This window comes from Perna viridis, chromosome 4 (genome assembly GCF_037379345.1).
Source record: "Perna viridis isolate PV_CMFRI_1.1 ecotype Kerala chromosome 4, ASM3737934v1, whole genome shotgun sequence".
NCBI lineage: Eukaryota > Metazoa > Mollusca > Bivalvia > Mytilida > Mytilidae > Perna > Perna viridis.
The window spans coordinates 10,580,237-10,604,646 of record NC_142448.1 but is presented as its reverse complement, the minus strand read 5'-3'; the positions used below and the strand labels follow the sequence as shown (position 1 = coordinate 10,604,646).

Sequence of the window (24,410 nt, the reverse complement as noted above, 5' to 3'; positions counted from 1 at the left end):
TTGTCTGAATATAGCTGAAATATTGCTGCTCGGACGTTAAACCCCAACAAACAAACAAACCTTATATGATATCGCACCCCCTCACAGACCATACTGGAAGTATGGTTAAGCTATGAACTTGTAATATTTAGTATGTAACATATATGATTAGAAAACTTCCTCTGAATAATGAAATTGGGATTACAAATAACCTTTGAAATTTACCACATTTAATGACATTTCTAATAAAAACAGCATGTTAATGACATACCATAACAAAGTTGCTAATTAGTTAACACATTGTCCAATAAATGAACAACACAGAAAATGACAACAATGGACATATTCAGTAAGAGATAATGGCTTGGATGACATAATTGACAAGGATGTTGGTAGGATGACATAGTTAATATAAATAAATCACATATTTAGGATATAATTATAAGATCTAGAGGAATAACAATAAATAATATTAGTTATGAAAATTAACAGATAGGAAGATATGACGACAATGATTTCTCATTAAAGGTTCTCATATATTTCATGCATCCCTTTAATTGGTAAAATGGAAATTGATCGCATACATGCAATCAAAAATCTAACTTTTTTTCTATAATTGTCCCAAAAAATGATAAATTTAGATATGCTTTGTGAGACCTCAGAAAACAATTAGATTAAAATCTAAAATAGGAGATTAAATGTTCAATATTTTCCATGAAAGTTTCATGAAATTCCATTCAGTGATGGAGGAATTAAGGATATGAGATGGGTAAACTTTATTTATAAATGCTATAGAATTAGGAAACCCTCTAAAAATCTTAAGACCAAAATATACATGTAAAATAAAAGTTTACATCTTCACTGTTCAATACATATTCTGTGAAAGTTTCATTACATTCCATTCAGTGATGTAAATGTTGTGGATTAGACATGGGTACCCTATATTTATAAATGACAGAATCAAAATGTTTTATGGAAGTGCACATCTTCAACCTTTATAATGAGAGGCCCCCAAGAGCCTGAAGTGCTCACCAGATTAAATTTTGCCTTTCAACGGCAATAAATTTAACAAGGAGTTGTCCAACAATTTTGACTCATGAAGACTTTGGTAGGATTTATCATAAGGATCATTTCAGCAACTGACGGTTTCTTTCTATCTTTCATAGTTTTCAAGATATTGGCTGAAAACTGTAAAAAAATAAACCAAACAAAACAAAAAAAAAACAAACAAAAACCCCCCCCCATTTTTCACCTTTTAAGGGCAACAACTCATATGATAAGTCGTCTGACAACTTTGATCCCCTCAAGACTTCTGTGGTCCTTATAATAAGGATCATTTCAGCAATTGAAAAAGTTTGGCTAAAACTAACGGTTTTGGAGATGTAATATGCGAAAAAACTACTGTCTGACCCCTGTGTTCTACTTTTAGTCATGGCGGCCATGTTTTTTGTCTGAAGAAAAATCACCACATCAGTTCTATGCAGGATACCTAAGGAACATTCATACCAAAATTTGGTTCCCTTTGGTCAATTAGTGTCAGAGGAGAAGAGTTTTGAAAAATTGTTAACAACGATGACAGCATCAAGTGATGGCAATAGCCGAAGGCCATGTGAGCTAAAAATCAGACAGGAGATCTGTTATGTCTAATTCAGAAACTGTTACAGCAACAGAACCAGTCTTAGTTTGTCCTTTCAAGTAAAAATCATAGACTGTCTTTCCAAGGGTTATCATTAAAAATTTTGTTTCATTTGGTTGATTTTAATTGGAGATAAATGCATGGTTTTCTCAAAAATACAGATCTGAACATATGTAGACTAACATTTGTTCAGTGTTGTTTTTACACCATGAATCTCCTCTACTATAGGAGATGCCTGAAAATTGGAACTTAATAAAAAAAAACCTTAGAAAGTTTCACAGAAATGGAAAAGCTTATTATGATGAAGTCCTCTTCTAAACTTTGTTTGAGATAGGATACTGCTAATTAGTATTGCATAGCTGATAATACTTTTCAAAAATATATGGCAGAGAGAGTGTCTTTGGAGCAATCACTACAAACCACACAGGGCTTCAAATTATAGTGCTGTGGACCGCTAACGATTTTCTAACTTTAATGGACCTAGAGGGTATACGGCTATATCATTTGTCAATGGAAAGAAAATCAATGTAGTTTTTGAATATCATTCTTTTCTATCTGAAAAGTGGTAAAGTTTTCTGCTATTTGACATTATGTGAAACCATCCATTGTAGGTATCGGAAAACAAATAACATGTAAAAATCACATGTATTGAATTTCAAAACTGTAAAAAAGAACTTTTTTCAACAATAGTTGACTACTTAATCACAGAACAAAGATGCCCCTAAAATTGGTTGCATTTTAGTGCATATTTCGATGATTAAAAGTTAATATGACACCTTAGAATATTGAAATTTATATCCAAATATTCTTTATTGAATAACAAATAAAATAACACAACGTTCTTGATTCGATCTGCAACATGGGCTTTGCAAAATGAGTTTGAAGTTGCAAATTTTCACATATTTGAACTATTAATTGTACTAAAATTGTATAACATGGAATCGTTTCCAGACAATTTGTCTAGTTTCCGCACTGTTTTATGAACAGAGACAAATGTAAAGTATTGAGTCTACCTTACGTTTTGATGAAAGGACTTAAGGTTTTGAGATTTATTTTTGTATATACAAAAATCATACATATTCTTTTTGTTGCATTTGTCCTTATACGCTTGGACTTCAAATAAAACGTTAAAAGATTTAACCATGAATCAGGGATTCTCAAACAAAAAATGCAACTCGGGGGTTCATGACAAGGCTGGATTTCGTCATAAATTTGACAATACATAAACTGTGACCTTTGAACTTTGCATGGAAGCATGTGCAAACATGTACATGCATGTTATCACAATATTTATGTCTTATGATGTTTAACTATGCACCAGGCTGATGCTTGTAATGCAATATCCTCTGCGGTTCCAGAACCACACTGTGAAAAGGAGGGTGCCAGCCAGGGATCCTCAGAAAAGGGTGTGTCTGTTAGGATATTATTTGCCACTTTTTGTCAATTTTACACATGAAAATGACAATTTTCTAAAAAGAGGCTACTAGGAGCCTGAATCACTCACCTGGTTGAATTTTGCCTTTCAAGGGCAACAAATTAAACGAAGTTGTCCTACAATTTTGACTCAAGAAAACTTTGATAGGACTTATCATAAGGGTCATTTCTGCAAATGAAAGTTTAAATCTATCATAGTTTTCAAGACATTGGCTGAAAACTGTAAAAAAAAAAACCCTGTCATTTTCCCTTGTCAAGGTCAATAACTCCTATAAGGAGGCATCTGACAACTTTTATGCCTGAAGACTATTGTAGTCCTAAAAAGAAGGATCATTTCAGCTACTGAAAGAATTTGGATTTGGTTTTGGTTTTGGTTTTGGTGATATATGAGAAAAACTAATGTCTGACCCCTATGTTCTATTTTTAGTAATATCGGCCATGTTTTTCGATGGATCAACAAAAATCCACATCAGTTCTATGTAGGATACCCCAAGAAACAATCATACCAAGTTTGGTTCAAATTGGTCAATTAGTGTCAGAGGAGAAGATGTTTGAAAGAAATAACATAAACAAGAGGGTCCCAGGAGCCTGAATCGCTCACCTTGTAGAATTTTGCCCTTCAAAGGCAATAAATTAAACAAGAAGTTGTCCAACAATTTTGACTCAAGAAGTCTTTGGTAGGACTATCACAAGATCTTTTCAACAATTGAAAGTTTCTTTTAATCCATCACAGTTTTCAAGATATTGACTGAAAACTATTAAAAAAAAATTATTATTCCCCTTTCAAGGGCAATAACTCTTACAAGGGGTCTGAGGACTTTTGTAGTCCTAATAATATGGATCATTTCAGCTATTGAAAGAATCTGGATAAACCTAACGGTTTTGGAGATATCTGTGAAAAACTAATGTCTAACCCCTATGTTCTATTTTAAGTAACGGCGGCCATGTTTTTTTCAACGAATCAAAAATCCCCACATCAGTTCTATGCAGGATATTCCAAGGAACATTCATACCAAGTTTGGTTTCAATTGGTCATGTAGTGTCAGAGGAGAAGATTTTAAAAAAAATAACAAAAAATAGCAAAAAATGTTGAAAAAGGGCAATAACTCCAACATGGCTTCACAGAATAAAATGAAAATTTGACCATAGATAGATCTTATCATGCTGAACACTTGCACCTGAGTCAAAATTGAGCTAAACCTAACAATTTTGGAGATATATGCAAAAAACTAATGACTGACCCCTATGTTCTATTTTAAGTAATGGCGGCCATGTTTTTCAACAGATCAAAAATCCCACATCAGTTCTATGCAGGATACCCCAAGGAACATTCATACCAAGTTTGGTTCAAATTGGTCGAGTAGTGTCAGAGGATAAGAGTTTTGAAAAATTGTTAACAACGATGACAAACAATGACGGACGCCAAATGATGGCAATAGCTCACATGGCCTTTGGCCAGGTGATCTAATAAAATGGGAGTGCCAATCCCATGCACCCCCTCTGAATCCGCCGCTGCTCTGAACAGATTATACTAAACGAGTTGATGAGAACAAACCAGATTCCTTGTGAAAATTCTAATGCAAAAAGAAGAAAGAAGTTCAGACACAATAAAAACTTCTAAAAATGTTTTACCTCTCAAAAAGTAGCTGTATGAATAGGACACAATGGTAACATAGTTGTTATAGAATATTTGTTCAAAGGAAACATCATTGTCCAGGCCAGGGGCGGATCAAGATTATTAAAAAAAGAGAAGGGCTCTGATTAAGACGTTTAAAAACAGGGGATACAATCAATCGTTTGCTATATTTACTGTCTATAAATTGTTATAAACTTACTTTTATGTGGCGTAAACATACATATACAGAGCAGTTGTAGTAAGTGGTTTGTGCATTGAATTGTGCATTACTTCTGTTGTCATATTTTGACAAGGTAGAAAAGTTGTTTTGAATGTTTACAATGTCATAGTTTTAATTTTTCAGCAGCTAATCATGTCTGTCCGCTTCACCCAAAGAATGAATAAGTGAGCCACTTTATAGTTCATTCTAATTCTGATTTTTTATAATCTAAATACCAATATGAATTCAACTGAATATAGGATCACCACTGTAAAAGCATCTTTGTTACCCTAGGGTTATGGTCTTGCCCCCTCCCTCACACAATGGGAGGGGCAGGACTGTAACCCTTGCCTAACGAAGATGCTGTAAAATCTAGGAATCGGACATAAGCTACTCATAACTTGGAGAAACTTTTCATTGGTCCTTATGATAGTAAAGGCCGATTTTATTCGAAATAATTCATTTACAAAAATCTTTGTAATGTTCTCTTTTTCACCGTCACATACTAGATGACTTTTAAGCAATACCAGAGTTTCCCCCTTCGTTTAAACCGGAATGACATCATTTATATAAGAACAGATCGACAAGCGCTTATGGAAAAACAGAGAAAAGGCGTTAAAATTAATATCTTACCAATGAACCTGGTCCAAACACCCAGTTTTTTTTTATCAAGCCTGGCTTGCTAATTCATTCTTTAAATTTATATATGTTAATCGTATGAGTATTTTTGTATTTTGGGTGCTTTGTCTTGACTAAGAATATCATGTTCTTTATTCCAATTTCCTCAAAACGAACATTAATGGGCGCTCGATTATTAAATACCAGAAACAAAATATGTCAAACTTTTTTTCTATCTGCTTAAAAAGCACCTAAAATATCTACCATGTCAAAAAATAAGTAACTTTGGATAATATTCATGCTTTTCTGTTGTACCAACAGTTGGGAAACAGAACAGGTTGTCCGAAAAATGATTTCGTATTTTACAATTTTAGTATGGTTAGTAGTTAAAATATGTGAAAATTTGCAACTTCAAATGCATTTTGTAAAGCTTATGTTGTCCGACCAGAAAATTATATTGCATGAGCTTGCGATATTGTCCGAGCAGAATATTATATTGCACGAGCTTGCGAGTGCAATATAATATTCTGAGAGGGACAAAATTCACCAGTATTCATGCATTAACCCTTTTATTATATAGTAATAAATATTTCAGTTAACATCATACTAATTTGTTGGATATAATGCATTTGACAATGTTGTATGTGTTTTTGCACTAGTTCAAATATGATGCATAATAAATATATGAACTAGTGCAATATGAATTTATGCATGTTTGATAAATTGTAGTAAAATGGAAAGGAATGCATTTTTTGTTTGTATTAGTTGAAAGAAAAATGGAAGCACAATTACTGTCACCAAACACAGAAATATGTTGACCCATATAAAGAGGTCATTGCCATTTCTATAACAACCTGTCAATATCCCATTCAACCAATTTTTTAGCAGACGACAACAGTGCAATAAATTTTAAAATGTATTTGGAACTTCTCCAAATTTTTCTGGATACGAATGAAAGTTTGCATACAAATACCGGGATATATTGCATGCTTTGTTTTCTATTGATTTGAATAGGAAAATATTTATTACTATATAATAAATTGTAATATTCTACGGTGTCTTATTATCTCTTAATCATTAAAAATGCAACAATTTTCAGGGGCAATTTTGTTTTGTGATTAAATAGTCTACTTTTGTTGGAAAAAGTTTTTTTACATTTTTGAAATTCTATACATGTTACCTTTACATGCTACTTATTTCCTATTACCTACAATAAATGATTTCACTTAAATTACTTATCAAAGTGTATTGGGGTCGATTGATCTTTGACCCCTTCTCTAATTAATGCGAAATAGCAGAAAACTTTACCATTTTTCACTTTGAATTGTATGATATTCAAAAACTACATTGATTTATCTTCCCATTGACATATGATATAGCAATATACCCTCTAGGCCCAATAAACTCGAAAACTAAAGCACTTTTTGATACCTGTCTGCAGCACTATTATAACTGTGAATCACACAGGGCTTCAAATTATAGCTGTGAATCATACAGGGCTTCAAATTATAGCTGTGAATCATATTGGGCTTCAAATTATAGCTGTGAATCACACATGGCTTCAAATTATAGCTGTGAATCATACAGGGCTTCAAATTATAGCTGTGAATCATACAGGGCTTCAAATTATAGCTGTGAATCACACATGGCTTCAAATTATAGCTGTGAATCATACAAGGCTTCAAATTATAGCTGTGAATCACACAGTGCTTCAAATTATAGCTGTGAATCACACAGTGCTTCAAATTATAGCTGTGAATCACACAGGGCTTCAAATTACAACTGTAAAAACAACATGGCTTCAAATAAAGTGAGAAGATTGTCACATGAATGTGTAACAATAAGACAGGGTAGTAAAGTTTTAAACAGAAAGATGTTTTCAGTAAAAACCAATTGTACTGATAAAAAAATCATAAAAAAAACACTAGCAGAAAGTCTAACTTTATACTTACATGGATAACATTTTCATAAGTACCACAGAGAATATGATGTGGAGTAACTGCTATACTGTATACACTGCCCCCTGATGTCTCAAGTATATCTATACATTCTAACTTCTCTAGGTCCCAAATCTACAAAGAATCTCACATAAATTAGGGGTAAATTTACTTGTTAGTGTGTATGTTAGGATACATTCAAACTTTTCTAGCCCCTGAATTAACTTTGTGGTAGACTATTATTACACATGTGTAAATATATTTTACCAAACATATATTTGATATCCGTTAAACAAATTAGGAAGGCCAACTTTTTTTTATAATCTGTTTTACAGGATTTTTTTTTAAATTGGGTTGAGGGGAACAAATAAAAATAAAAGTAAAAATCTTGGCGAGTCAATGGAAAAAATAAAAATAAAAGTAATTGTTTTTTATTTTTATTTTTTTTTTGGCTATATTCTAAATGTGCGAAAAGTAAAAGCTTTTGATACCCAATTTTGATCTACATTTCACTTCTTTAATTATTAAGACTGATTGATACTGTTTTCACAATGAAACAGGGAATACACAAATTTTTACTTCTGAAAAGAAGATGTATAAAATATTTTCGATGTGTAGATACATTTGTACCCCGTTCCAATTTTTGGCTATATTTCCGAAATAATTGTTTTGAATGTGAATTTCAAGTCATTTATGAACATTTCGACCCTCTAACAATATATTTTTGCCTAGGTATTATCAGAACCCACGCCATATTTGACCTTATTGTCACTAATCAGTTATGGTTATTAGTTGGAGAATCACACTTGTATTGTGTCCTAGAAATGATCTTGATAAAAAACTGCAGCTGAGATGTGCAGTGTTGTCCATCAATCTTTGGTTTATGTAGTTTGATATTTAAATTTAAAAAGGCCTGTGTTGTTTAAAATAATGACATGTACATTTATTTTAATGACCAGTAATCATCAGCTGTCCAAGCCAGATAAAATGGTAATTATAGGCAAGATGTTTACCCAGTGCATTATATAAATGTGATTCTTTTAATTTATCCATAGAGGATACTCATATCTCTTGGTGGTTAGAGAGGAGCATTTTATAGATAAGATGATTATTTTGAATTTGCAATTGGTATTGAGATAGTTGGTGACATCAGTATGAATTGCGGAGGTGGAATGTTGGATGACTCTTGCTTTTTAAAATGTAAATAATTTATGTGCAGAATGTTTTTACTGTGTTACAAGATATGTTGAGATTTAGCAATACTTTTAAGCTAATATTGCCAGATGGTGAGTTAGGCAGTGTGCGAGAATGTTGTTTGGTAAATAAGTGTTTATTTCATAATCATAGAGTTAAATATATTCATCCTTGTGAAGCTGTTTGCATAATAAAAATGTTGGTGGGACCATGGCAGGACACCTTTGTTATGACAACCGCAGCTTTCTCACTGACAATCTCATCAATTATTACATTGACGGATAGAGAAAGATTCACCTTTCTGTATTCCCCAATAATAACGACTTTGAAATAATTGTAGGCCGACCTCGAACACATGTGGTCGGCCATTGACCTTCAGTGTTTTTCATTAACTAATGATAAATGCAGAGAGCTTCCAATAGCTTACTAAAATAAAACGATCCCTGATTAGAGGCTTCTTTTTTACTTGTCCAATGAAAACTTGCCATCTGTTTTCTTTTATTTTTATCATAGGATTTTCTCGCAAATATTCCGGGAGTAGGCGGAATTTACAAAAATAAAACGACATTCATGTACTTTTATTTTTATTTTATTTTTGGCTAAAATAGGGTCAGCAGTCCCGTAAAACAGATTATAAAAAAATGTTAGTCTAAGTTAGGGTACACTCCAAATGCACGTGTACATATATTTTAACAAAAACTTTGAATTAAATAGAAAGAATTACCATAATGGAAACAATAACAGTAATCAGTACACGTCAAAAGGATAGGCACAACTAATCAAAAAAACCTTACAAAGAATTTGAAAAATGATGTTTATGACATGGTTTTTATTTCATAAGGAAATAAGAAAAAAAAACAGCAGTACATCTTACCTTAACTGTTTGGTAAGAACCACTGTATAGATGATTCTGTGTAGCCACCAATGCTCGTACCCAATGGTTTAACCCAGTTAGTTCACACTTCGGCTTCAAGTCGTGAACATCCCATACCTAAATTTACCGTAAGGAAAAAGTATAATACATAATCTTTGATAGATATGCAAGGTTAGAAACCAAAAACACTTTATATCAGTATTTTGACTGGTAAACATAAAAGAAAAATTACATTTAGATATGATACACTTGGTATTCAAGAAACTACAGTGAATTCTTAAGTACCAATCCATATATAATTCAGAAAAACCCACCAACAAACAATGCTTTTATGGTCTTTAGATACTTAATTTTTCAGGAAAAATAGACTTTTCTGTATTCAGGTCTGTATTTTGAGAAAACCATACATTTATCTCACACTAAAATTAACCAAATCGAAGCAAATAAAGAATAATAACTCTTGCGAATTTCTAATTTCATGAATAATCTTTATAATTTTTATCTCAAAAGAGCAACATCCAAATGACAAACTGAGACTGATTATATGGTCAGTGACTGATTCTGAATTAGAATTATAGTGAATGAATCACCTCCTATCTAATTTTTATAAAGACCGCTATTTAAATATTTAGTGTTATACATTGCACACACACATAAGAGAAAGATGAATGTGACAGTATGACATGGTCAATATTCCTATGTACTTACTAGTTAACCTTAAAACATTGCTTGTAACCAAAATACAAAAATGGAACTATTTTATTTATTTAATAAAAACAGCACACATCTGCACCAAGTTTCATCATGATGTGATACTATTTTCACTGGTAAAGCTAAAAATGCTCTTGCTATTTTGTATAACAGATATTGAACCAATGGACTAAAAACAAGTATGCCATGGCTTTGGTGGATAAAAGAACAGTTCAATAAATGAAGGACAGCACATTTACCTTTATAACTTTGAGTGAACCACTAAATAACATATTTTTGGCAGCTGTAAGGGTACAAACAGGATTATCATGGGCTTCTATCTCATCTAATTTTTCAAGGTTATCTATATTCCATACCTACAATAGAGATGACAGTATAAAGGAGTGAACCCTGTGAGACCCTGGAATTAAAACATCATAAGATCACTTAATCAAGTGGTCAATTTTAAGCAAGGGTCAAATTATCATATGACACCAGGCAATTGTCAATTTCCATAGCATTACAAAGCAATTGGGAAATGTACCATTTTGTTACAATATTCAGAGTAAATGTGAAAACTTGGTTCCATAAACAGGTTCAGTATAAAACTTCAGGACTGAAAGAGTTATAAATAATTACAAATTTAGTTGTAATACAGAGTCGTTCCATACATACAGCCTCAGGGTAAGGGACATAACTCTTGATATCAAGGGCATTTTTGTATCATATTCAATTTCACCAAAGCCTATCAAGTGTTCAGTTGAAACAGAATGAAATCAGTCCGAGTGACTTTGATGATTACATGTGATTGATCTAAAATGCTGAATACAAACATTCCAATAATTTGTAAGAGTTATGTCACTTACCCTAGGTCTACCTTCTTAAGTTTTTAGATCAACTTACTATAATTTTGCAGTCTTGTGATCCACTGAACAGTTTATGACCATAGGTACATAATGCCAACACAATTCCTGTGTGTGCTTCTAATGTCTTTACACACTTGTAATTGTTGCCTGTATCCCACACCTGTAAATTAACAAAATTACATGTTCTTTTTTATAAGAGGATGACCATTTGATTTTGAAAGGGGAACTTGGAGGACTTTTACTGTGGTTTCATTAATTTCATGGGTATCAATTTTCATGGGTAGAGGGAAAAGACATCTCACTGGGTCCTTGAATTGTGGTTAGTGGGTCAATAATTTTTTTTATATAAACCATTTTTTCTAAAGATCTGCTTCTCCAGTTAAATTATTATGGAAGCCAAAACTTTTGCTAAAAAGTAAAAACAAATACTTTGTAAGCCTTTACTTTCTTGCTGTATTGTTGTACACAACACTGAAAGTTGAGACAGAAGTTATTTTAATAACGAATGGAAGTTACATATATGATACATACTTAAGAAAATTATGACTACCGCTTTTATTTCCCTGTTTATTAGTAAATCAAAAATTCTGGTAAGTCAAAATTCTTTCCAATGGAAAACTAAAAAAAAAATATAAAAGAAAATATGATAAAACCCTGAGTTTACTGAATGACACTTTTAGCACATTACATCGGATAAATAACTGTGGAGGGGTGGAAAAGGCAGAAAATAACAAATGTTACTCTATCGAAATACTGTGAAAGTACTATTGTTCATACGGTACCAATTTTGTGATTTTCTTGCGGTCTGTAAACCATGAAACTTGGTTCCCAACGAAAAGTAAATTTTCCATTTGTTTATATGATAGAGTTGTTAAATCCACCAATTCAAGAATCAACAAACTGACAAGTTTTCCCTGAACCATGAAAATTGGTACCCACAAATAAAAGTTCTTTCACAGTATTAAGTTTACACAAACTAAGGTAGCCCAAAGGCTACTAAATGCTAATAAACAATTGATTATCATTTTTAATTAAATAGTTATGGGTTGACAGGATGCCTAATGCTTGATATAGCTTCTTTTCAAGTGACAAATATACAATGATGAAATTTATTTGAAGTCGTTTGTTCTAAGTTTTTTTTTCCATCCACAGAGATAATTATTTGTTAAATTCTTGATTTGATAGTTCAACACCACTGACGAAAACAATGAAAATAAATACCAACTAATAATAAAACCACAGCATATATTTTGACAATACCTTTTGAGAATAAATATTTTGATCTTAAAGTTGCATTTAAATAATGAAAAAAAAATAATTCAATATGATTTGATGTTTGTGAACTGATAACATGGAGAAAATAAATAGTTCAAGGCAATCTACCGAGCCCCTGCCCCCTCAGTATCAAATGATTACCCCTTAGCATTATATCAAAGCACTAAGAATTTATGGTAAACTGTTTCTCACAGACAATCCTGGGACATTTACAATGAGGAAAATATCTTGGAGAAAAGGCAGCATGTAAATCATACTGTAAAATCATAATCCTTAGCCGGGACTGATTTATTGTATCTATGTATAAACAAGACTTGTTCCTCTTAAATGATGAGCAAATCTTATTTGAAGTTAAAGCGGCCCAAAATAAAAAATTCTAAAAATAGATGAAAAATACCTTGACTGTTTTATCAGAAGAACCACTAAACAGTAAGTCAGCTGACATACACAGACACCATACTGGACCCTGTCAAAAAAAAGAAGAAAAAACTATAATTCTTAAAAATATGATCATGAAATATTTCCATAATACTGTAATGTGTTTTGTTTTCTATTTTAATACATTTTAAAGTTAAAATTAGCTACAGTTAATGTCTTCATACAAAGTGTATATAATAAATTCAGTCAAAATTATAAGTGCAGTTACAATTCAGCTAAAGCAAGATTAAACACTATGTTGATTGTGTCATACTTGTAATAATGCTTTTCAATATTAATCAAAATTCATAAGACACACAAAAGTCACAAATTTAACTTTTAAAAAAGTTGCTTTGCAGATGTAACAATTGTATACTTAAAACACTGTGGAAATATATCTGATTACCTGATGACCAACAAATGTTCCTCGACATCTAAACACCTGCTGTGGATCATATGCTGAAATGAATAAAACAAAATATTTTCTGTACAATCAGAGAAATGCATATCTGAAGGTAGATAACACAAATACAAATTTCAAACCACAATTCTTCTTTTGCAAAAATAAAGAGAATCATTCCTTATTCATACAAACAATTTTGTCGTAGAAATGTATTTTTTTTAATAGAATGATCTCTTTGTAGTCAGCTGAAATTGTTTAAGTTTATCTATCATTATTCAGTTTAAAACTCAATGAAAAAGTAATTCTAGAGAAGCACACAATAATATTGGATACCTTTAATTTCCAAACTAATGTTACCAAGACACAAGTTTTTTTACAGTAGGTTTAGATCTTTTCTAAAATACTTACTTCCAATAGTAACATTTCTTCCATTCACTATGGTGTTAATGTGAGCAAGATCATCCTATAAAATCACAGCAAATATTCTTTAGAAAGCATTTACCATTAAATAACAAACAACATCAAAAGAATTAATGGTAAAATTATATTATCTTAGCAAGTTTAAACATCATACAAGAAAATCAATAAAAATATGATTGACATGTCAATGACAAGAAGATTATCAATGTTAGGTATTTTTTAAAGGCTTCACAAAGTCATGATAAGATTATTGGTTCATTACGACTGTTATGTTGCTAAAAAGCACCTGGTTCACCCAACCTCCTTTTTTTAGTTTTTAAACTTAAAATTGAAAAACAATATAAAACAAAATGGAGACGCTTTTTAAGACAAATACTGCTCACAAAAAACATCATACACATGTATATCCTAAAATTGTTTAGAAATGAAGTTTTTGTACACTGGACAGAGAGTTTTATGATCTTCAACTGAGTGACAACTACCATGGATAACAATTAACTATCATACAATGTATATACATACAGACATACAGACACTATACCACTAAAACTATGTCAACTTACATGAATAACAGCATAATCTCTTTGACAGTCCATTATAGTAGCCATTATTTTGTTTTGATTGTGTTCCAGTAGATCTGTAAAATATGTATATAACTCCTTAGAACAAAGTGAAAATTATACTGTTTCACTAAATTGATTGGAAATGCAAATTAATGAAGATTTAATATTTCGGATACTACAAGATGAGGAACTTTTCACTGCTCTCAAATTAAGTAAAAAATAATTCAGTTTAAGTTAGTGCCAAGAATAGCTAAAATATCTAAAATATCCAACTAACTGTTATTATTCAAGTCAATATTTAATTAATAGGAATTCAGTCAACATATCATTGCTACAGTTTAATCTGCATTCATTTGAAGAATTCCTTTAACTGCTAACTTAAGCTTACACATGCTGCTATATATTTTAAGGACTACATCACTCACCAATTTTCATATCAGAAGATTTTTCTAACGATTCTAGCCTCTCCGCTAATTTCCCTAACATGGACCGCAGAAATTGTATCTCCTGGTCTTTTTGATTCAATGAAAACTGCATATCAGACATTTTCTCGTCTATTCTTACAAGAAACTCTTTCATTCCCTCAAATTTACAAGTCCTCAAGTGTTCCATTAGTTCTTCCTGTGTACCAACAAATTCACAACTAAACAAAACAAACATAAGGTAGACATTAAGAAACATGTAGAAGTGTTTCCCATGACATTAGACAATGCCTACATCATCTAGCACAAAGTCGCCCTCAAAATGGATTGTGCTAAAAGATAGTCAAAACTTCAGAGAGAATCTTATTCTGATTTTGATTTGCACACGATGACATAATATTGTTGTTTTGGGACATTATTATACCTATAATAATTAAAGGAACATATATCGTCCTCTATATAAATTTTTTTCTTGTCCTCTAAGTACAAATTTGCCAAGTCTTCAATAACTGTAAGGAAAAGCATTGTGCAAGCACATTGTTTTTTTTCTGTTCTGTGAACCTTTTTTTATACCAAGTTCTGTGAATTTTTTTTTCATTTGAAGTTCTGTGAAGTTTTTTATAAAGTGGAATTAAATGTAATGGTCATTTTTAATTTACATTTGTGTATCTAATTGATAGTTCATGTGAGCATATGTATACTACTTGTGGGTAAAAAAGACATGATATCAATACATATGGTAGAGCTAGATTTGCCATTTAGATTTGCAAGGCCTAATACCTGTGTTTATAGTGAGGACACCTGACATTGCTACAACTTCTAAGGTGGTCTTCTAAATCCTGTAAAATATATCATTTTATAAAATAATGCAATAGTCATATATCCACCAATAAAAGATATTGAAATATTTACCACTAGATGTATGTTACAGAAGAAACAGTTCATGTGTCTATGGTGTTGATATGTTAACTTTTGTTCTTACTAAGTTTTGCATATTATCAAATGAGGAATAAAAATAATGATGATGAAACTAATTGGAAACTTAAACAAACAAAAAATGAAGACTATGAAAGCTTTTAACCTAATAGGAAAAACTTGTAGAAGGGGAGACTACCCAAGGATACAAATTAGGTCTCACTAACAACTTCTAACGTTTCCATTACTTTACATGTTAAAAAAGTAATTTTCAAAGTCTCACTGTTAATTCCCAGAACAAATGACATCTTAAAGCTGCATACCGTTGCGAAGCTTGGAAAATAAGGCTTCCAAAATCATTATGCTAATGGTACAATGATAGTAGAAATTCTTCACAAAATTTACTTGAATAAATAATACTGAAAATCCACATTTTTACCTGTTCTGCTCACTGACAGCATGGAGGCAAATTACTCACACATGTAAACAACATTCATACACTTTTGTAGTTAATTACATATATGATTTTAAAGTACACATTCTCAGCTTTATTTTGACTACTTTTAATAATACACACAAATAATGCACTTACAATGCATATGTCTAGGTTCAGTGTGTTTTTGGTACTACATAGGGGGGTGGCCATTTGACCCGGAAGTGGTTAGTGAGACCTTATAAGAACAGCAAATTAACCAACCTTCCGCAAAATGGGCGAACAGCCAGCTCCATTAGGGCACTTTACTTTCATGAAATCACACACGTCTTCATGTTCTCTGTAAGTGAAGGTCACTGACAGTAAAAATATCATGCAATCATCATATTTCAGCCATGATAATAGTTAAATTAATCAAAATTTGATAAGTATGAAAATATAACCTTGCCTTTAAAAATATAAAATCTGCAAATTGAAAAAAAAAATGAAAATCTTATGGAACTTAAACAATTGATGAAATGTTCCATACAGTCTTTTTAATTATTTTTATCTATGACTTTTGTGATTCAAAAATTTAATAACAAGCTATGTACATCACCCAGTTCTAGAACATTACCATTATACACTCTATTTCGACTACTAAAAAAATGATAATAATCTTAATTCTTTTTATACAGAAAAAAAATGGAAAGCCTTAATAACTTACTTTCTCTGGTGAATTTTGATTGTTACTGGACAGGTAGCTGAATCAACAATATATGTCTGTCCATCATCTGAGAGTCTGCAGCCATATTTACAATATATAAACATTTCACCAATCTGTTCTGATACTGCGATATTCGCAACAACTACCTGCATTTTACTATTGTCCACAGGACAAACTCCTGTCAAACACAGAATTAGATTAGTGTGGACATTTATAGATCTAAATGCCTGGAAATGATAAAAAATTTTGTTTTGTTCATGCAAAGAGCAAGAACTTTTTGATAAGAACATTAAAATTTTCAAGCTCAAATTTCATTTTCTAGAGAAGAACAGTTCTTAACTTTATGAATGGAAAACAAATCACAAAGTGTTCAATGACATACTATATAAATAGATGTCACCATAACTGGTCAAGAACATTATGGTGGAATACATGTTTTAAAAGTACATAACATATATATATATATATATATATATATATATATATATATATATATATCTGTGTGTGTGTGTGTGTGTGTGTGTGAGATGTTACATGGTTAAACTTACCATCTTCATGTGAGGACACACATGTCTTACAGTAAGTATGCTGGAAAAACAACAATAAATTATTAACTTTTCCATCATTGCTTACACCAGCTTAGATATTTGTATGCTCATTCATACCTAAACATACAGAGGTACAAATGCATCAACTGATTTTCTCGTATAAAAATTTCAACATTCCTTCACATACACTGGTAGAACTCATTGGTGCTGGATTTGGCTTTTTAAACAGATATTTTTTGTTTTGAGTACTTCTTGAATATAATTTATTTTTAAATCTTGCTTAAGTATATGGTTCCAAGGCTACTGATCCTTAAAACATGTATACAGCATAGGGGTGTAACAATACATTCTTTTCTCAGTCCATACATATTGTGATATTGGATATGCCTGACAATACCTATCACCATACATAAGAGACGTGTGTCCTCCATTGGCACCGCCATGTTTAACAGAACAAAAAAAATAACAAAGCTGCTTATGAACGAGAGAAAACAGAAAGTAAAGATTTTATGCATAATTCCATTTGAAATATAACATTAAAGCAATACTTCAATTTTTTTGTTTGAGTCATCAAAATAATGTTAGCTATAACACTACTACTAATAAATTCCTTTAAAAATAGCATTGTAATGTTAGTATTATAAGTAACCACAATGTACCGTGAACCGTTCATCCCAAAAAATACTTCGATTACGGTACATATGGTGAATCATTTCCCCATTAGTACAGCATTCTGAAATTTGCAATATTTATATGATTGGTCTTTTTTTTTAATTTACAAGCCTTCCTTTACATTCTTCTTTTACAACTGCATAAATTATAATTCAAATACATGTATACAAAGAAAAAAATTGCAACAAGTTTTCTTCATGTTTTACAATATAAAACATATGGATGCATATATTAGGTTCAATATGGAAATATTTATTTTTGTACAAAAAATGACACATGAGAATAAATGTTTTCCAAATCAAAACTGCTCTTTTCATGCACGAAGACATATGCAAAACATATTAATTCCACAGGACACCCTTTTGCTTGTTTTTCCTGAATTACATGTTGTTCATTAGTTCCAAATATATGTTTTTCATGTTGGTCCTAATGTATGAAATACATATGACAAACATATGTTGTATTGTTTTTTTTTCCATTTTAAGGGCATGTCCTGGTAAAAATCAGGCAGATCCTATGACATGAGATGCACAGGGTAAATAGTATTCCACTGAATGTTTTATTCCAATGTAATGTATATATCATACATGTATGTACGTCAAAAAGTATAAAGGTTGTTTTGAATCAACAATGGATGGCTCAGGAAATGATTTTAAAATTCCCTAACAAAGCAATCAAATTTTGCTCAAATTAAAGAGTTATCTCCCTTATACAATGAATTTCAATGCTTTATATGTAATTTATTATTTGATTTGTCACTGCAATTAATCCATAATCAATATTCTGCTTTGAGAAAGGATGTGCTTGTGATATGAAATGGAGGGGTGATTTTTACATGGACACCCTCTCAATGGTTAGTTGACCCACTATCTACTATAAGAATGGATTAGAAAAATGATACAGATTACCTACATTTCAAATAAGAACAAATTAAAAACAAAAGTAAATGGGCCAGAGTGTTTTTTGACAATAAAAAAAAATAATGGTGAAATTTGAAATTTGGCTATTTGTGAGTTTTTCTCCTTTTACAAGAAACAATGTTTACTAAAGTCAACATGCTCACCCCACATGATACTATAACAGGATCTCTGAACACTTGATTACAAAGTTTACAGAACAGCTTCTTGTTTGGTTCATCTACAAACACACAGACATCCTGAAAATAAAATGGGTTAATAAAAGTATCTATCAGTAAAATAGAAATTATCAAGTGACATGTATAGAAGTTAAGGATATCACAAAAACTATTTCCAGGGATCTCAGTGGACCATGCATGCTGATACTACTTATAACATACAAAAATGACTATCTTCTTTATCCAAGTCACTAGTCATATGCTGTAAGGCTGTATTATATTTTTTTCAATATCATGGAAGTAGTCAAATATCAAACAGTGTAGAAAATTTAATTATGGTCAAGTTGATGATTTTTTTATTGTCAAGTCTGCACAAAGCAAACTGTGTAAAATAAACACATGAGATCATGTAATACATGATATGTGCTCTAGTTATATTCTATTACTTACTGGTACAGTTAATTTTATCACTTTTAAGAATGCATGTTGGATTACTAAAAAAAATACATGTATATATATCTGGTACTATGTGTATAATGTAATTTTCACTCTAACATTACATGTTGTTCAAGCGTTATCTCTTAATAACCATAAATTCAAAACAGGTTTTGAAAGAGACAGAGTTTCTAATTTAATTTTAGTTTTCTGTGTGTTTGTTTTTGGTAGATGTATGTTGCTTAGTCATTTACTTTCCAAAATCATAAATTTGATTTTAATCACTACTTTTTGACATGTAACTAAAATCAATCAAATTATAAAGGGTAGATCAAACCTCTTTATCTTCAGCTGACATTAACTCCCAGGATACAGCAGAGAATTCTGCCGAATCGTCAGATAGAGACCGTGACTGGATTGCTAAACTAGGAACCTAAATATAAACCGCAAATAATTACCATCACTATCTAATGAATGACACTCGTCAATAAAAGACAAATAACAAAAAAATACCATATTTCCAGGTTTTGGCAGGTGTAAATCTACATTTAGAAGCAAAGATAATACATGTACAAAAATTTTGTTGTTTCTTATTTTGACTAATTCTAATTGGTACACTTAGTACCTAAGCCCAGGGTAAATCTTACACTTAATTTATTTTGGTGATTTCAGAAATACCTCTAATTATGGAAAAAATAGCATCCTATGAACATTACTGGATACAGGGTATGATAAAAAAAATTTGTGTGTTGTTATTTTATTGTATAATACTATTGCATCATATTACAAGAGATATTAAAGCCCCAAAACATACAAAATCTGCAATCAACACCAAAGATTTTTAAAAATGTTATACTGAAAGTAAAAAGTACAGGTATACAAGGAAGGATTTCAGTGTCATACCTTTAGGCTTGAAGAGAGAGATGATAGGTTTAAACTGTTTCTTTTAGATGATGATTGCGAATCTTTACCTCCTTGGTCTGTAAAAATTGATAAATATTTATATATTATTGTAGAGACATTCCAAAAAGGGCTACACATAATTGTTGGAAGTCACTTGCTGAATTAAACTGGTATATATTTAAGGCCACTAAGATAATGTTGGGAACTGAATACAATTTTGTTTCAGTATGATGAAAATCTGGCAATATAATTTTGTGCCAAAAGCTATTTTCTAGAAGCCTGTTTTTTTTTACATATGCAAATGTACCTTGTAAATGGTGTTGTATGTACATTGTACTATTCTACCTTAAATCATCTGTAAAACATCTATATTTGTGACAGTTTTAAGTTAATAGTGCAATATGATTGTTTTTTTTTAAACAAAAATTTATCAGATTTAGAAGATTTGCCAATACCACTTATATTTTCTGTCAGGGTTTTCCAATGCATGAGGAATCAAGTGGTTCATGAGAATTAATCCTACTAAAAATTAAAAATTCAACACTATTCAAATCTTACTCTGAACTAAGAGAAAACAAGATAACTTTAGTTAACTTAATTATTTACATGTTCAAGGACCAAATAAATCATATGTACTTATGCTTTAAGTTGATATCTGGCATCTATTAACATATGTACCCATTAACTGGAGAGTCAAAAATGGTCCAATTAAGTAACTCTTGCAACTATTTCAAACATTTGTTTCGTCCTGTGCCACTAAATTTTTTCTCAATAATAAACCCAAGGTACATTTGTATTAATATATCCAATAAATTCAAAAGCGACAAGGCAAAAAAAAACATCCAAATTTGCTCATCAGTTTATACCATGTATTGAAGTAATGCAACTTAAAAAAATGCATCTTTTATACAGCGTTTTGCCCTTTAATGCCATAATGAACACTGACTAAGACTTGAAAATATTCTGTCTAAGGAAGTAGTATAAATTAGATTGGTTAGTAATGAGGCAGGGCAGGCACAATTTAACTTTTTATCTAACTGATAATAAATTTTTAACTTACATTGTATGTACATTTGTATTAAATACATACCTACAACATTTACAGTTGTCACAGGCTTGTTGGCTCCAAATGTTGTCTCAATAAATACCTAGAGAAAAAAGAAAATAAAAAAATATACATGAACATGTATCATGTGTACATGTATTTAATATGGGGTAGGCATTGCCTAAATCAGCGAGCACCGTGAGCTTTACCATACATGTACCGTCTGTGCCTGACTCGTAAAAAATAATAAAGGACATTACAAAGAGGGGGCAACCCAGTTGAAAATGTTTGCCTCGCAAGTGCAATATTTTCATTTATATTTAAGCAGCAAGCAAGATCAGTATTTCTATTTGAAAGTCTCTTTAATTAATGGTTTTTTTTTTCAATAAATGAATAACTTGAATAATTTACCCCACCCCCAAATTTCCAACCTCATATACCGCCCTTTCCCTTTGCTCTCAAAATGGTCAAAAATGGAAAATGATTGCCTTTCATATCTTAGAAAAGCTATGCTTTGACTTTGATAATATAATCAAAGTTATATTTTTTTCCAAGACAGTTTAGGTTCTTTACAACAGCAATAGTGTAACAGGGGAGATACACCTATGTACATCTACGTGTTTCCCGAAGTTTTTAAAAACATAACATTCACTCTTTTAAATAAGTAAAACAAATTAGACTATCAGATAAGATGAATTTATTGTTACTGAAACGTATTCTTAACCTATATTTTTTTATTTGTTTGATTGAAGGAAATGATGAATTTTCTCTGTAAGGACAGTCACTTTTTGTCACTTCCAGGACATTACTTTTTTTGTTAGTATATTGGGGAACCTTAAGGGAAATTTAGAATGTTATTGGACTTTTTGTTAAAATTTCATAGAGAACTATTAAACAATACTAAAGCTACACGTATGTATTACACAAAAACAAATTGTCTAGGGATAACTCTCAACTTCTGACAGTGGATGGCACATAGAATTAATCTTATAGTCAAGTCATTTACCAGACTAAAAAATATCAGTAGTTCAAGCACGGGAAGGGTATAGGCTGTCCTGCCACATACATATGCAAAAAAACAGCTACAAAAGCATTAGCGAGAAATTTTATTGAAGCCAAATTTAGTATTACGTTGAATTTAATCTGTAAATTCATGATTTTGTGGTAAGGGATATAGTCAAGTAGAATTCTATTTGACTCTGCCCAGACAAGTCCAAAATCTAGATGACCTGTCCCATCTTTACCCTTAGTTCCGTCCCTTGGTCAAACAAAAGTCCGGGTCTGTTCCCCCTGAATCTTGTTCATCTCAGTATTTGTTCTGCCTATATAAAATTTCAAGGTAAATGGTACAACAAGAAATAGAAATATATGTATATTTTATTAAAACTGTTGTTGCAAGTGGAAAGCATATTATTTACAATAACCATGAATATTGAAAATTCGCTAAAAAACAATATGCAAGCTCTTATTTTCTTTATATGTACATGTACGTATGTTTCATATATATGATTCTGGAATTGAACTAGGTAGGTGTAGCATGCACGGTTTCAACTTGAAAGTCTTCAGAAGCATTTGAAGGGCAGTTTTCCACAGTACTGCTGAATATACAAATTTTTTGTATGACACATCGTTCTGACCCCCAACCCAACGTATCAATATTCAAATAAAAAAGATGAGGATTGCAGGGTCACACCACTGGGGTCCAAAGTCACAGTAATTTCACTTTCAGTCCAAGCAACTGTAGAAATGTAGAGTTTCTATGTTCAAAACAATGTCTTGATTTTATAAGGAGTATCTGATGGTGATACATGTAAATGTTTATTCATTAGATTCATCATTTGCCAAGTGGTTGCTGAGTAGTAAATAGTGATATTTTTTATTTTCTTTGAAAAAAATGAGTTGGTGCAAGGCACCCCCATATATGTGATCACCCTTTTCGTGGTTACATACAAGTGGGGCTGCATATTTGATAGTGGGAGCAAGCCCCTGTAGTTAGAGTAAATTCGGACTCCTGGACTAGAAAGATTTCTATGGCCGTGGACTATGTAAGTCTGATGGTTAAAATTTATAATATGAAAAATTATGTAATCAAACCTTACATTAATTTCTATAAAGAGCTGACGATTAGTACTACTACTAGGGATGGAACTCTACACCTCTTTTCTATTATATGCCATGAATTTTTTTTCAAATCTGAAAGTACTTACACTATCCCCACTTTCAGAAGCACCAATGAAATGCTCGGAGGGGTTCATAGTGTCGTGTATAGGTAAAAATTCATGCTTGATTTAAAAAATAATAATAATCGGACTGAATCGGAAAATCCAACCGGATGTTGTAAAAAAAATAAAAAATATTGAGTATCCACTCGCCCCTTCATTACATCGACCCAATGTTTCCAATTGCTACGCTACCAGTCCAGTAGTACGACTTGACTGACATGATCTATCTCATAGATTATTTACCGAAATTTACAGTTTTAAAAAATTCAAACTCCCTTTTCACAGTTTATTTTCATTCTTTCATTTGAGTCTACCGGCCATTTCATCTCAACACACGATCAAACTATTGACATCAACGAACTATGGAGTGCATTAAAGACAGCAGGTGTATCCATTATTGAGGACCAAATACCTTCTAAGAAAACTTCAAGCCACTTCAACCAACCTTGCGTAAACAGAAACATCAAACGAATGACCAGAAGAACACAAAAAGCCTACAATAAAGATAAAGAAAGTGGTAAAAAGGAAGACCATGATACGTACAGATCTCTGCAAAAAAAGATGTCCAGAAAGAATGTCGCAACGCTCACAACAACTACGCCAAAGACATCATATCCAGTGACAGAAACCCAAAGAAACTGTATATCTATATTAACAGATCGAAATTTGATAGCGGTGGTGTCCCTCTTTTGAAGGAAAAAGGTATAACCCATAACCCAAAACTCCAACCATGAGAACTGAACCAAATCAAGAGACGGAAGACTTCGTAATGCACTGAAAGGGAATTGAAAAATTGCTACAGAATCTTGACCCACATAAAACACAAGGTCCTGACAACATTCCAACTAAACTCTTAAAAGACACAGCCATAGAAATATCACCAGCCCTTACCC

The 24,410-nt window shown here is 31.6% G+C and overlaps 1 protein-coding gene across 1 annotated transcript in view; it reads right to left on the bottom strand.

Moving 5' to 3' along the window:
* LOC148618811 (E3 ubiquitin-protein ligase TRAF7-like) overlaps positions 1 to 23,646 on the bottom strand; it is a 53,503-nt gene extending 29,857 nt beyond the window's left edge. Inside the window, exons 1-18 of the mRNA XM_088578060.1 lie at positions 23,503 to 23,646; positions 21,341 to 21,398; positions 20,251 to 20,327; positions 19,685 to 19,780; positions 18,901 to 18,993; positions 17,166 to 17,205; positions 16,618 to 16,795; positions 16,176 to 16,251; positions 15,344 to 15,402; positions 14,567 to 14,784; positions 14,142 to 14,215; positions 13,567 to 13,621; positions 13,162 to 13,214; positions 12,736 to 12,804; positions 11,101 to 11,223; positions 10,458 to 10,574; positions 9,508 to 9,624; positions 7,455 to 7,574 (exon numbers count right to left, since the gene is read on the bottom strand). Coding sequence (XP_088434186.1) covers positions 7,455 to 7,574; positions 9,508 to 9,624; positions 10,458 to 10,574; positions 11,101 to 11,223; positions 12,736 to 12,804; positions 13,162 to 13,214; positions 13,567 to 13,621; positions 14,142 to 14,215; positions 14,567 to 14,784; positions 15,344 to 15,402; positions 16,176 to 16,251; positions 16,618 to 16,795; positions 17,166 to 17,205; positions 18,901 to 18,993; positions 19,685 to 19,780; positions 20,251 to 20,327; positions 21,341 to 21,398; positions 23,503 to 23,550 — 1,671 coding nt within the window. The 5' untranslated portion in view covers positions 23,551 to 23,646. The remainder of the gene's footprint in view (positions 1 to 7,454; positions 7,575 to 9,507; positions 9,625 to 10,457; positions 10,575 to 11,100; positions 11,224 to 12,735; positions 12,805 to 13,161; positions 13,215 to 13,566; positions 13,622 to 14,141; positions 14,216 to 14,566; positions 14,785 to 15,343; positions 15,403 to 16,175; positions 16,252 to 16,617; positions 16,796 to 17,165; positions 17,206 to 18,900; positions 18,994 to 19,684; positions 19,781 to 20,250; positions 20,328 to 21,340; positions 21,399 to 23,502) is intronic.
* Between the last annotated feature and the right edge of the window lie 764 nt (positions 23,647 to 24,410).